At 48.1% G+C, this 14,783-nt stretch overlaps 1 protein-coding gene across 1 annotated transcript in view; it reads right to left on the reverse strand.

Moving 5' to 3' along the window:
- ACOXL (acyl-CoA oxidase like) overlaps positions 1–14,783 on the reverse strand; it is a 355,676-nt gene that overhangs the window by 160,056 nt on the left and 180,837 nt on the right. The window contains exons 11-12 of the mRNA XM_055123333.1: positions 11,743–11,859; positions 5,075–5,228 (exon numbers count right to left, since the gene is read on the reverse strand). Of these exons, the coding sequence (XP_054979308.1) occupies positions 5,075–5,228; positions 11,743–11,859 (271 nt within the window). The remainder of the gene's footprint in view (positions 1–5,074; positions 5,229–11,742; positions 11,860–14,783) is intronic.

Genomic DNA, 14,783 nt, shown 5'->3' on the forward strand with positions numbered 1-14,783 from the left:
GGCCTTTATTTCTTTCCCATTTTCAAATATGTAGTATTAAAGCACGAAGGGCCAGATAAGTAACAACTGATAGTCTTGAATGCTGGCCCAAATCAATAACAATTCAGTAAAAATTAAACTATCTGAGATTTTGGTATCAGTTACCTCATATCTAATCCAGATAATGTATTTTCCTGAAGCCCCAGCCTCATAATATTGTTGTAAACTCATTCAGCTAACCTGTAGCTCTCAACTACCATAGAAACTCTAGTATCAATCTTTGCCTTTGATCAGTAAATCAGGGCTGCATCTGGTAAATACAGGCTGTAGTGCACTAGAGTCATGATCACTGTATCACTGTCATCCCGTTGCTCATCGATTTGTTCGAGCAGGCACCAGTAACGTCTCTTGATTGTGAGACTTATTTGTTATTGTTTTGGGCACGTCCAATACACCACGGGTAGCTTGTCAGGCTCTACCCTGCGGGCTCGATACTCTCAGTAGCTTGCTGGGCTCTCCGAGAGGGGCGGAGGAATCGAACATGGGTTGTCTGCATGAAAGGCGAACACCCTACCGATGTGCTAACACTCCAGCCCAGAGTCATGGTATCATCATGATTAACTTTTCTTAAAGTAACAGAAAACAAATTTTTGAATAGGAGAAGACACCGAAATAGGGAGGCAATAACTGTCTCATAAAATGAATTCTACTTAATCTATACTTAACATATACGCACTGGAGCGATAGCACAGCGGGTAGGGCGTTTGTTTGCCTTGCATGTGGCTGACCCAGGTTCAATTCCTCTGTCCCTCTCAGAGAGGCCAGCAAGCTACCAAGAGTATCCCACCTGCACAGCAGAGCCTGGCAAGCTACCAGTGGCATATTCGATATGTCAAAAACAGTAACAGCGAGTCTCACAATGGAGATGTTACTGGTGCCCGCTCTAGCAAATCAATGAACAATGGGACAAGTGCTACAGTGCTACAGTGTTTCTGAATACAGGGTAATAGCAAAAAAGTGTAGCTTTTACTTTGGCTCATGGTCAGGCATGTTTGATGGATGGAGACCTAGTACAGCAGGAAAGGTGCTTGCCTTGCATGCAGCTGACCTAGATTCAATCCCCATACCCCACACAGAGTAATTCCTGATTATCCTGAGTACCAACCAGGAGTAATTCCCGAGAACTGAGTCAGGAGTAACCTCTGAACATCTCTCTGGGTGTGACCCAACCACCCCACCCCAAGTTGGCAAAAGCCTACTATGAACCAGGCACTGTGCCAAAGGCTTTCTGCTGTGAACTAAATCTGCTACACCTCGCTGATCTGAGGTGAGGCAGTGCTCCTGGGCGCCTGCCATGGGCAGCTCTGAAGCCTGATCAGTCCCGTCACCTGGGTCAATCCTGGCTTTCTCTCCCTCCCTCCCTCCCTCTCTCTCTCTCTCTCTGATCTTTTTCTCCTCTGCAGCCCCTTGAGCCCCTTGGATGCTTGATGCTGGTGTCTGTGTACATGCCACACACTCCCACCTCTTCCTCCCGACTGCTGGGGTTCCATGCCTGGCTGCCCTTCCCACACCATATGGAAGACTCTTATCATTTAAGAACCTAAAATGGCTCTCTTAAGCCCTCTGCTCCCACTCTAATCTCTCTGAGTCCTCCCAGCCTGGATTCTGCCCAAGGTCTGCTGCACCATGACAAACTCTGCAGCAACTTTGTTGTACGATAGCAAAGAACAGGTGGTATTTTTTACCCTAGGCAAGGCGCTTCAGAGAGATGCCAACTGCTGCTTCCTAAGTTCATGTGTGAAGCATTTCATACTCGGCAGCTCATGGAGTGAAACCCTCACGCTCTGTATAGGACGCAGGGCATGGCTTGGTGGCTAGAAGCACTTACTTTGCAAGCCCAAAGTCATGCACAGGATTTCTGCTCACATACATCAAGCCTGGCAGCTCTGCCATCTCAGAACCTTGGTATAGCAATAGAGCGTATGATTACTGATACACACAACCGTTGTGTGCAAGTGCTGCAACAAAGTTATGTGACCCCTGCCAAGTGCCTCAGCTGAGAATGTTCCAACATGCGGTCAGCATGTATCTCCCATCAAGCACTGTAATGGGAATGTGATCCAGTGCCACAACTGAGTGAGACTTCAGTGAACATGTGTGTGAGCACTGCCATCAGACAAGCGACCCCTGAGACCAGCCCCAGCGGGTGTGAGTCACCCATGGAAATCACAACACTAGCAGCAAAGGGAAGGGAAGAGGGAGAGAAACAGTCAAGGAAAGCCTGTTTGTTTCATCCTGGAGATGAGAAACTGAGGCCGAGAGAGAAGCGCTGTCTCAAGCTCCTTCACTCACTCAGTTCCCAAGGCACTAAATGAGGCCTGGGACATGGAGAATTTCAAAACTAAGACCTACAGTCACAAAGCAGGCCATGTTCCCCTTCATCTCAGCAGTCCCCCTGACGGAGTCCCTGCCTCCCTCTTCCTAGAGGAGCCCCGCCAGAAGTAGATGTTGTGTTTGGACATCAGAATGCAATGAACTCATGTCTGTGTGAGCGGATGCAGGGGTTGAAGGCTCTTTTTCTCAGCAGAGGAAGTTGCAGGATGGGGGCCAGGGTCTCTGCACCTGAGGGGCAAAGTATCGGGTGCAGCGGAGCATGTGTGGGGGGAAAGATGGGAAGACTTTCCGGTCTGAAAGAATATTTCTCCACTTCACATCTCTCCTACAACAAGGCGAGCAAGGGTGTTGGCTGGAAACAAATGGACCATAACTGGGCAGGGACGCTGGAGAAGAGGGCAAAGGTGATGGCCTGGGCATATGCTTGCCAGTGCTCCAAGCCAGCTGAGGATGAACACGGCTCCCACAGTAGCCGGTGGGGGCCCGTCTAACGGCCATGAGGAGAGCAGGGGCGGGGGTGGACAGCACATGAAGGCAGGGTGGGGGCATTGCAGTGGATAGGGTCAAGGCCGAGAGGATAATCTAGTTCACAGACTGGTCACTTTAAATCTTGGCTACATGAGCATGAATTATCAGGTTGGGGGGAATAGCTACCGGTGGGGGTGAGTGTGAAATAAAAGGGGACACTGGACAGGTAGCTTCCTCCTCCAGGCCCCATGCCCACATGAAGAGGGAGAGCACAAGTGGACAGCAGCTCCCACCTATGTACACAGATGGAGAACAAAGAATCCGGTGGAGCAAAGAGCAGCAGGCACCCCCCAAGAGAGACCGACTACAGGCTCAGGGACATCCTGCACTGGACTCTGCAGGACCTGGGCCTGGTGGACTGGACCTCACGACACTCTGGATGTGATGATGCCAGAGGACACTGCACTGGGGCAGTGGGGAGGGGGTACTCATGGGACCCGCAGTGACGGCTACCTGCCTCATCTGCATCATGCCCAACACAGGTGAGGGTCCCAGTGCTGGTTTTACATAGTCACCAAGGACCCGGGGCTCTAGCCAGAATATGCTATGACAAGGGGCAGTCGGCCCCTGAAGGCACTCAATGGAGGAGTCACCAAGAAAACGAGAAGATGCGTGGTTTGGAACTGAGTCTGATCCTGGGGCTATGCCTGGTGACAAGATCCAAGCCTGCAGCCCCAGGGGCAGCCCTGCCTAGGAGACACCCTGGGCCTCCTCCCCACCCCCAGCTCCCCACCACTGACCTAACCTTGCTCTCTCCAGAGCCCGGGCCATGCTTCCCCCTGCTGCCCAGGTGAGTGTCACCTCCCTCGGCCTTGAAGGGCCTCCAGACTTTGTGCGCTCACCAAGGAACTTTGCTCCCAGTCACTATCCCTCCGGCCTCGGATGAGTATAACTCTACCCCAAGCCCCCCGCACAGTGCCGGCTGTCACCTTCAACTCCATTCTGTGAGCAATGGGTACAGAGCAGACATGTCCCCACCCCCACCAGGGATCCAGGAGAACCTCCAGGTTAGCCCAGGCTGCCGCTGCATCACGGGCACAAGGAAAAAGATCATGGGCAGTCTGATAAGCAAACACAGGAGGAGCCATCAGGCCAGTCAGACCTGACACCCCAGACCCTCCTCCCCCGCACCCCTGGAGGAGCCCTTCCACCCTTGACTCAGGCAAAGGTGGGATCGGGTTTCCCCAAAACTCATTCTTCCTCTTCCTTTCCATTTGCTACCCTCAGCTTACACTTGACCCCTCTCATAAAGGCAAAAAGTTTTCACCCTGCCTTACAGGATGGAGCCTCAGAATTCTGTTTAGCCCCAAGGCCTGACAGGAGAGCCCCCACACACACCAGATTTGCACTTGGACCCATGTCTGGGGTCACTGACAGCTGGAGGTGAGCCCAGATGCGACCCTAGCTGACGCCTACAAATCTGCGGTGTCACTGAGACAGAGTGCCACTGCTCTATTCTCAGAGGCCCTACATGGGTTCCACTTGTCCCAGCCAGAGCCCTGCACCCTGCTGGCACATCCACTCTTAGAGTTGTGGAGAGCTATGACACAGAGCCCACATATTTTCAGGGTCTCTCCAAAGGCTCATACTGGGATTTTTCACACCTTGACCCCTTCACTGCTCAGGTCAGTGTGAGGTCTGGATTAGGGACACACTGAACTGACTCTGAAGGCTTGGCACACCCCCATCTGCCTCCTTCCCGGAGTTAGAGACATTGGGAGTCATTCATCACATTCTCGCCGAGGGATGAAAACACCGAACCTTGGGACCGAAGCGATAGGACAGTGAGTAGGGCATTTGCCTAGCATGTGGCCAATGCCAGTTTGGTCCCTAGCACTGCATATTTTCCTCAGAAACTGCCAGGAGTGATCCCTGAGCACAGGACGAAGAGTAAGCCCTGAGCACTGCCCCCATCAAAAAAATCCCCCTGAACCAGAGTCTGAACCACTTGACCCTCAGCCACGCTGCTCCAGGCTCACCACACCACACACACCCCAGTACTGCGGTCTGTGCTGACCCAGAGTGGATGGGGTGGAGCTCCAGAGACTCTAGGCCACAGGCTGCTCCCCCTTACAAGAACAGCCTCGACTGTCCCAGGGCACTGTGCCCCTGCTCCACGGGCTGGCCCCACAGCACTCCCCAATTTGCACTGTCACAGGGCACCTGGGCTCACCATGCCTCCGGTGCACTCACGACAGTCCTGCAAGCAGCTGATGTTTTCCCACGTGCTGTAGGCCTTCAGCCCTGCCACCAGGGCCTGCAGAGGGCGGCTGTTGATGAGCTCCTTCCCCTGGGATATGTCCTGGTCCAGAAGGGCTCCAGCATACCTGGAGGACAAGCAGAGACCTGTGAAGCGGGAAGCACACCTGTGCCGAGGAAGGAGGCAGCGGGCCTGTGTGAGGCAACTCAGAGCAAACCCTTCCTCATCCCCCCGAGACTTCACAGGCCCCACAGATTCTTCCCAGGGCCCCCTTCAGTCTCCCCTCAGAAAGCATCTTCCCCCTCAGCCCATGTTTCCTGCTGTCACTCACACAGACCCATGTCTTTGAACCCCCTTGTCCCCACATGAAAAGAACACTTGACAATTCTCTCCATTTCAGTCTGTGCACACAGGATCCCATTATACATTCTCTACTCTTGAGCCCCACTCTGCTCACAAGGAGGGAAAAAAGAGAAAAGGAAAAGTTTCACATGCCTCTTGAATTTTCCACTTAACTCCACATTCACTGAAATTTCTGAACTGGGTTGTGTCCTAATGACACCCCCAAAGATGTCCAGATCTTTATCCCGGGAGCGGGAGAAGGGGTGGCCCCATACCGTCTAGGAGGAAATGGACTTTATAGATGTGATTATATTAAAGATTCTGGAGGGCCGGGGCTGGAGCAATAGTACAGTGGGTAGGGCATTTGCCTTGCACACAGTTGACCCGGGTTCAATTCCCAGCATCCCATATGATCCCCCGAGCACCGCCAGGGGTAATTCCTGAGTGCAGAGCCAGGAGTGACCCCTGTGCATCGCCGGGTGTGACCCAAAAAGCAAAAAAAAAAAAAGATTCTGGAGGGCCAAGGGGGTTCTCCTGGGCCATCCCAGTGAGTACAATGTCTTTGAAAAGTTCCTGATGCTCAAGCACTGGAACAGAAGCCTAAATAAGGACTCAGGAAGGCTAGGCAGCTTGAGAAAGGCTTCCTCAACCATCACTGTTGGTGATGAAGAAAAGAGTCACAAACCAAAGGGAGCTTGAGGAAGCTGGAGAAGCAAGAGATGAATTCTCTAGAAGCCTCCAGAAGGAATGCAGTCCTGCAGACACCTGATTTGCGATCAGAAAGACCCATTTCAGATTCCAACTCCAGGGTGCATGCTTATTTGAAACTGCCCACTGCGTGACCATGAGTTACAGCGTCATTCAGGAAACTCAACAGTTGGAATTTGTTCCTTCAAACTGATGAGTGGCTGTTGTATTTCACTTCTCAGCTACCTAAGGTGTAAGTCTCTTGTGAGCTTTATCTCTTAAATATGTTCTCCCACTTAGTGCTCTTTGAATCACTAAGGTTTACCTTGGTTAAAGGTGAGCTCATCTCATGGGGGGTAACACGCTGAGTGAAGTGAGTCAGAAGGAGAAGCACAGATATAGAATAACTGCATTCACTTGTGGTATATTAAAAACATATAGTAGAAGACGAATTATATCCAAGGCCAGGGAAAACGGGTAAGGAGGACTAGTCAATGGTTGGAATTTACCACAAGTGTGTGGGGGGCAGAGGGTAGGTAAGATAGAGAAGACAGAAGACCAGAGTGACAATAATAGTTGGAAATGATCACACTGGATAAGAACCGAGTGTTAAAAGTAGGTAAAGGGATACACATGACAACCTTTCAGTATCTGTATTGCAAACTATAATACACAAAAGGAGTGGGGTGGGGAGAGAAAGAGAGAGAGAGAGAGAGAGAGAGAGAGAGAGAGAAGAAAAGCACCTGCCATAGAGGCAGGATGGGGGTGGGGACTGGGGGGTGATGGGAGGGAAACTGGGGACACTGCTGGGGACACTGGTGCTGGAAAACGTACACTGGTGGAGGGATGGGTGTTGGAATAATGTATTACTGAAATCTAATCATGAACAGCTTTGTAAGGGTCTATCTCATAGTTATTCAATTTTAAAAAGTAAAAAAAAAAAAAAGTGAGTCCATCCCTTCCCTTCCCTCTGTCACTTGTACTTGTTTCTTTTTCTTTTTTAATTCTTTTTTTCTTCCTGGGTCACACCCAGCAATGCACAAGGGTTACTCCTGGCTCTGCACTCAGGAATTACTCCTAGCGGTGCTCAGGGGACCATATGGGATGCTGGGAATCGAACCCAGGTCGGCCGCATGCAAGGCAAACACCCTACCTGCTGTGCTATCGCTCCGGCCCCTCGTGTTTGTTTCTGCAAGGGCCAGAGGCCACCTGGGCTCGGCTGCAGAGCTCACATGCTTTTATTTGCAGTGCTCTCTCGGGATAATATAGTTATTATCCCTTCAGTTGTGGCTCTCCTGCATGTGTTGGTGGCAATGCTTGCCAGGAGTCACACACTTGGATGCAGTTCTGTGGTTCTGGGGATCCTAAAGAGTCACAGGGATTGTACCCAGGCGAGTGGGGCAGTGCTGGAGATTAAACTCACAGCTTCACCAGCCTTACGTTTTCCAGGCAGAGACTCTGTGGCTATGCTATTCCCATGGCCCCTACCTATGTGCCATTATTATCGCTTATGCCTTGTTGCATTTAGGAAACTGCTGTCCAGTCCACTACTGTGACGATCACAACTGTTCTCCTCTAAGAGCTTTATTGTTTTAGCTCTTATATTTGAGGTTGTGCTCTTTCTGAGTTAAAAGCTGAATATGGCATGGGGGGCGGGGGAATCCAACTTCATTTCTCCTCCCTATGCATCTATCCAGTTGTAGCAATACAGAGACAATTCTTTCACCAGTGCACTGACTACTTTCACCTAAGTTCATTGACCATATATTTTGGAATTTATTTATTTCTTCTCAAGTTTATGCTGTTGACATATCCATATATATTTCCTTTTCAAATTCTATACTACTGTAATACTGTACTGTTACAGTGACACTGTATTACTGTTAAGTTTATAGTAATTTTTTAAATTGTAAAGTATTTTTCATTTTTTTATGATCAAATTTTATTTGTGTTCTGAATTGTCTTGCTTATACTGGGGCTATTTCATTCCATAGGATTTTAAAACCACATTGTCAATTTCTAGGGAAAAACAGGCTACAGATATTTTAATCAGGATTTAATTTAATAAAAGTCTACATATTAATTGCGGTGAACTGCCATTTTTACAATATTGTCTTCATATTTATAAATGGACTGGAGTGATAGCACAGCGGGTAGGGCATTTGCCTTGCACACAGTCAATCCAGGTTCGATTCCTCTGCCCTTCTTGGAGAGCCTGGCAAGCTACCGAGAGTATCCTGCCCTCACGGCAGAGCCTGGCAAGCTACCCACGGCATATTCTATATACCAAAAACAGTAACAACAAGTCTCACAGTAAGATGTTACTGGTGCCCGCTTGAGCAAAATTGTTGAACAATGGGACGACAGTGCTACAGTGCAGTGCATATTTATAAATATTGGGTAACTTTTGATATATTTATATTTCTCTAACTTGTTTTGTTAAACTTGTTCATACCTATTTTATTCTTTATATGATACTGTATATAGAATTGGTTTGTTCTTTATGGTGTTTATTAAATACTCATGGCAAAGCTAGAAAAATACAACTGGTTTTGTAACATCAACCTAGTATACCATTATCTTGGTGCCTTGTGTATTATTGAGTTTCACTGCATAGTCATTGCAGATTTTATGCCAATTTTTTTCTAAAAACGTAGGCTAAAACCACTATGTATAGCTGTTTCAAAAGTAGTTCCATGGAGCCAAAGAAATAGTATGGTAGGTGGGGCATTCGCTTTGCATACAGTCAAACCAACTTCAATCCCTGGTACCACATGTGATCCCCAAGCAATACCAAAAGTGATCCCTAAGCATAAGTCCAGGAGTAATCCCTGAGCACTTACTGTCCAAAAATAAAAATAAAAGTTGTGCCATTGTTACTTAAAAACAATGTGCAGTGCTTTTACAATGGTGGTGATTATGCAGTGAAATACAGTAGTTCTAATAAATTTTACTGGTTCCTTTGGACTTTCCATAGTCAAGATGATGTCATCATAAGTAGAGATAGTTGTAGGCATTCTTCTCCAATCTACATGCCTCTTATTTGACTTGCCTGACAGTCTTTGCTAGAACATCTAATCCACTGTTGAGTACAGAGAAAGAAGCAGCCATCCTTGTCTGCTTCTGAACTTAGTGGGGAAGGCACTTGATCCTTGACCACCTTGCATAATGTTAACTAGACTTTTCCAATTAGGTGGATGGATAACTTTTATGAGGCAGAAATTCCCTTCAGTCCTCTGTTGTTTGAGTGTCTGTTATCATGGAATGGTTTAGATTTTTGCAAAATACTTTGTCCACCTCTGTAGAGATGGCCATGTGAAGTTTTGTTTTCAGTTACTCTGTTAATACAGTATGTTATGTTGGTTAGCCTTTATATATTAAACCATCCTTGCTTGTCCAAACTCACTGAACTGAAATCTGAGCATTGGAATGTTGTGCAAACTAAACCTCAGCACACATTTCAGGTAAGATGCTGCCATGAGTGATTTACAATTTCATCCCAGGTGGTATGGGTTGATCCTAGTGTTAACTATGTTTCCATCTGCAGTATTTACTCTTCATTCACTCTGCAACCCTAGCCCTGAGTAGAGGAAGAGTAGACCCAGGACCCTACTAGCCAGCCCAGAAGCAGTCAAGCAGCCCCAAAACCACAGGCACCAGAATTGAATTTCTTTTTTTCTATAAACCCCGGAACCAGCTTACCCATCAGTGTGGTAAATCTCAAAAAGAACCATTCTGAATTACTTGAAATTTATTTATTTATTTATTTATTTATTTATTTATTTATTTATTTATTTTGCTTTTTGGGTCACACCTGGAGATGCACAGGGATTACTCCTGGCTCTGCACTCAGGAATTACTCCTGGCAGTGCTCAGGGGACCATATGGGATGCTGGGAATCAAAGCAGGTCGGCCAGTGCAAGGCAAATGCCCTACCTGCTGTGCTATTACTCCAGTCCCTGGAAATTTATTCTACAAGTAACACTGAGAATCAGGATAACAGAGAAGAAAAAGAACACAGGGTCTGGTGGAAAGTCTTCCCCCTCTGACTCCTGGACTGTGATCTAAGGTAGAGGACCTAATTTTCTGATCTCTAAGAAGAGGTCATGAGACACAATTGCCCAGATAACCAGTCAGAGCTTCCAAGAAGAGTAGCCCAAAAAACCTGCTGTAAAATGTAAAGTTCTGTGAACTTAGAGAACGATTAGCTATTGGAGTGCAACCCCAGCAGTGCTCAGTGGGCCCCAGGACTTACAGGCTGCACAGATCAGGGCATAGGCCTGGCCACATGGCACTGTTCGACATATGAGGCAGGGGATCAGCAGGGGCCTCAGGGGTTTCTTAGACCACACCCAGCCATCCTGGGTTTAGATGTGGTGCTGGATTGAACTGAGGTTGGCACTTGACAGGCATAAGCCTGCCTCCCAAACTATTTCCCTGGCCTCTATTACTATCATTTCCCTTTTGAGTGCTGTGCAGACCACCCACCAATTCTCAGGGTATAGTGGGTGCTGGGAACTAAATTCAGGGCACTTGAATCACATCTTGGATCCTAGCTGCTACTGTTTCTGCTTGGTTGTCTATTTGGTTTTTGTTTGTTTGCTTGCTTGGTTTTATTTTTTGTCTGTTTTTTTTTTGTTTGTTTGTTTAGGGTTTGTTTTGCAGTGAGGGTGATAGAACTGAGTCTCACACAGGCAAGGCCACACCCCCAAGATGCCCTAACTGCTTTTATTCTGATAACCTGTCTGCTTTCCCTACCACCCCCAGATAAACCTAGTTTTTCAAGTTTTCCCTGTAAATTAGGATCTTTGGGGGCTGGAGCAATAGCATGGCAGGTAAGGCATTTGCCTTGCATGTGGCCGACCCAGGTTCCATCCCCAGCATCCCATATGGTCCCCTGAGCACCGCCAGGGGTGATTCCTGAGTGCAGACCCAGGAGTAACCACTGTGCATTGCTGGGTGTGACCCAAAAAGCAAAAAAAAAAAAAAAAATAGGATCTTTGACAGAGGCAGTTATTAACCATTCTTGTCTGTTTCAGAAACTCTGGAGAAAGACCTATATAACTCTCTGCCAACTCTCAGTGGACCATATCAGAGAGACAGACAGACAAGGAGGATATGGACAGCATTTGCACCTCAACACAGATTTGAATTTGTTGAGTTGGGCACCATACCCAGCACTGCTTGAGGGCCACTATGGCTCTGTACTCTCAGCTCACTTCTGGAGGTGCCTGGGATAGAACAGGGCTGCTGGGGTCCAGGAGGGATAGTACAGTAGGTAGGACTCTTGCCTGGCATGAGTCATCCCACCCTCACCAGGTCCAATCTCCAAGCACCCCTTATAGTGCTCTGGAGCATGACCAGGAATGATCCCTTAGCATAGAGCAAGAAGTAAGCCCTGAGGACTGCCAGGTATGGCCCAAAGACTAAAACCAAAACAAAAGAACACGCAAAGCACAGATTAGCCCTCTGTGCTGTCTCCTGCCAGTAACGCTCTTCCCTGCTCACAGTCAGAACCAGAAGCACCCACAACCCCCAACCCAGCCTCTCCTCCCCGGCCTGTTCATGCAAGGGCCTCACACTCACCTGGCCAGACACCCTACAGCTCTCACCTGCTGGCGAAGTTCAGGGCGATGACTGTGGCCAGGTGAGGCATCAGTCGCAGGGTCTGTGTTTGGTGTTTAATGATCTTGACCTCTTCTTTGGCTTTTGGCCCAAACTGCCTCCGGCTGGAGAGAATCAAGTAGACACAAATTTACCCGAAATCCAACAGGCAATTTCACTCTCAAAGTTAAAATGCCAAGCAACCATTAGTCTTTAAAATCCTTCTGGATACAAAATACTGAGTGTCCTAAAAGAAGGGTTAGGATAATGTGGTATCAAAAGTTCCTGAAGATAGGCCAAGAGAAAGCCTTTTAGCGCCTCTAAAAATTACCCTTCCCACATCAGGATATTTTTAAAGGCGCATCTCTATTGAACACACAGTAATTTTGGCTCCTTTATATTCAACAGGGCACTTGAGAGTGCCGAGTGCCGCACTATCACTAATTATTCATGTTACCAAGTCAGTGACATCACTAATAGGACAGGAGCAGTATTCTGGAAACTCTTTCTAAAGGAGACAGTTCACAAGGCGAATCCCATGCCCTGTCACACATCATTGTGACTCCCCACAACACACCATTGCTTGCAGCAACATCCCCCTCCCCCAAGTTCCACCACAGTTCCATGGAAGAGGTGCTCTTCATATCTTGCTAATCCCATTCTGATGGATTAAGTCTGTCATAAGACAGTCGTCGGGTTGGGGGAAACGGAGGTTAAATCTACCTCTGCTCGGAGAGGTTTATCAAGGGGCAGTACCAGTATGGACTGCCAGCACCCCTGCTTGCAAATCTCACAGAACCAGCCCTGCCAGAGCTGGTGACTCAGCCCCATGCACACTGCTGCTCTGTGTTCAAATCCAGTCTCTGATCTTAATGTGAATGTGTGTAGAACATGTCCTACATGCATGTAGATATTCATGCACACACAGAGCCACACGCTGGGGTCATTATCAAACAGGCAGGATAAACCTACAATTCACATATACACACCAATAAAGCAAGATCAGCCAGCAATAACGCAAGGAGAGAAGGACCATAGCGATTCTTTATACAATGAATATTTGGCAAGAGTTTTTACATATTTGATTTCATGTATGAGGTGCTGGGGGTTGAAGTCAGGGCCTCACACATGCAAGGCAAGTGCTCAGCCACTGAGCTACATCCCCAACCCTAAACTAACTTCTTAGAGAGCTAACACTGGTTTATCAGTATGAATGTTCACATGTTTTAGGGGTACAAAAATTCTACACCACACCTGAAATTCATATTTCAGTTTTGTCTTTACATGATTTTTTAAAAGAACATCATAATCTTTTTATATTATTTTCTTCTCATTTTGGAGGGCCACGCTCAGCTTTGCTCAGGGCTTACTCCTGGCGATGAGTTCAGGGATCACTACTGGCAGTGCTCAGGAACCCTATGTGGAACTTGGTTCCTCATGTGCAAGGCAAATGTGCAACCCACTCATGTGCAACCCACTGTGCTCTCACCAGCCCCAGACCCCATGACTTTTTAGTGGGTAAGGTGTCCGGAATTCACACCTGGTCTTGACATGTGGTGATGACAAGCATGAAGGTCAGGATATATAGGGGAGACTTGTGTGCCTTTGCCCCACATGCAGACTCCTGTGCTTTGGGCTGAACGCTTCCCTGAGCACTCTGCAGGGAGCATCGCCATATTGCCCCGCCCCACTGTCCATGCACCCAACCACATCACACAAGGCACCTGAAGCTGGTAGTTTTTAGGAGACAGCTCGGCTCTTGTTAGATGATTGTAAAACCCATTGAAAAAATGTCACAACCCCAGTAATGATGCCATCATCATGTGAGCTCATTTCACAGAAATCCCATTTGTGGTCCTGCTCACTGCACTTCCTTCTTGACTGCTGTGACCATGCTGAGCCTTCACTGTGGTCACTCTTGTCTACTAAACCAGACGCTGCTACCTGCAACTCCCATCTGCACACAGGGCACCGGGCAGACCCCAGGATCAAGAAGGCTCACATCTGGCCACTGAGCTCCCAGCTGGGACCCCAGTGAGAACCAGATGGGTGGGCAGGAGAGTCTTGCCAGCCCTTCCCCACTTGCCCTGTCAATCATCAGTGTTTTTTGTGGCCTTGCCAAGACAATAAACACCACAGCACCAGCAAAAGAAGCCACTGATAACAGCACATTTCAGCTGTCATCTTGCTGGAAAGTATTTACAATATCAGTGCAATTTGAAACAGGATAGCATCAAGTGTCTGCTTTCATGTGTGTTACGTGCCTTTGCCCCACATGCAGCAAACACTAGATTCTGCAGAGCAAATGGAATCGGTACATTCCGCCAGTGAAAACATGCAGATGAGATAGGCAGGGTGGTCCACTAATGACGCCCCCCCCACCCCCGCCATCCAAAAGGACTTTGGATGCCAGACTGAACTATCTACCATTAGGGTTTCTGAGACAGAGAGCGGGGGAAGTCTGGCTAAGGTGCTGCCGAGTTGCCAGGTGAATACATGGAACTCAGCTGCTTCCACAAAAAGAATCTGAATCTGTAGCCTTACTTGGAAATGAGGAAGATCTGGCACCTCTGGATCCTGTTTCCACCATGTGCTCTGCCAGGTCTCCAAGGCTCAGAACCTCTCGCACTGACTGGGTCATGGCTGGCCCCCTGGCATCCCGGGTGTCCCTCCCGCTGCTGAGATCACCTGCGTGCTCAGGAGGCAGAACATTTTCAAGCAAGCCACAGTGGATTTCTTTTTTCCAACCCAGAATAAATTGACATCAGCCTCCTCACATGTTAATTAAGTTCTCTGATGGTGATATATGGCACAGCACAGGCATTCTGTGTGTGTGTCTGAATTCATTAGGAGAAGCCCCCAGAGGCCCAAACAACTCGGGCCAGCTTGTGCAGAACAGAATCCAAATGCCTGCACTTGGCATTCAGCAGTCAGCTTGGGTCTTATTTGAATATCCTGATTTTTTTGTTTTGTTTTTGTTTTCCAGTTAAGACTCTTGCATCATCGGCCCTATCCGGACCTGGCACTCTGCCTGTTCCCAGCCGCACCC

This window comes from Sorex araneus, chromosome X, assembly GCF_027595985.1.
Source record: "Sorex araneus isolate mSorAra2 chromosome X, mSorAra2.pri, whole genome shotgun sequence".
Lineage (NCBI taxonomy): Eukaryota > Metazoa > Chordata > Mammalia > Eulipotyphla > Soricidae > Sorex > Sorex araneus.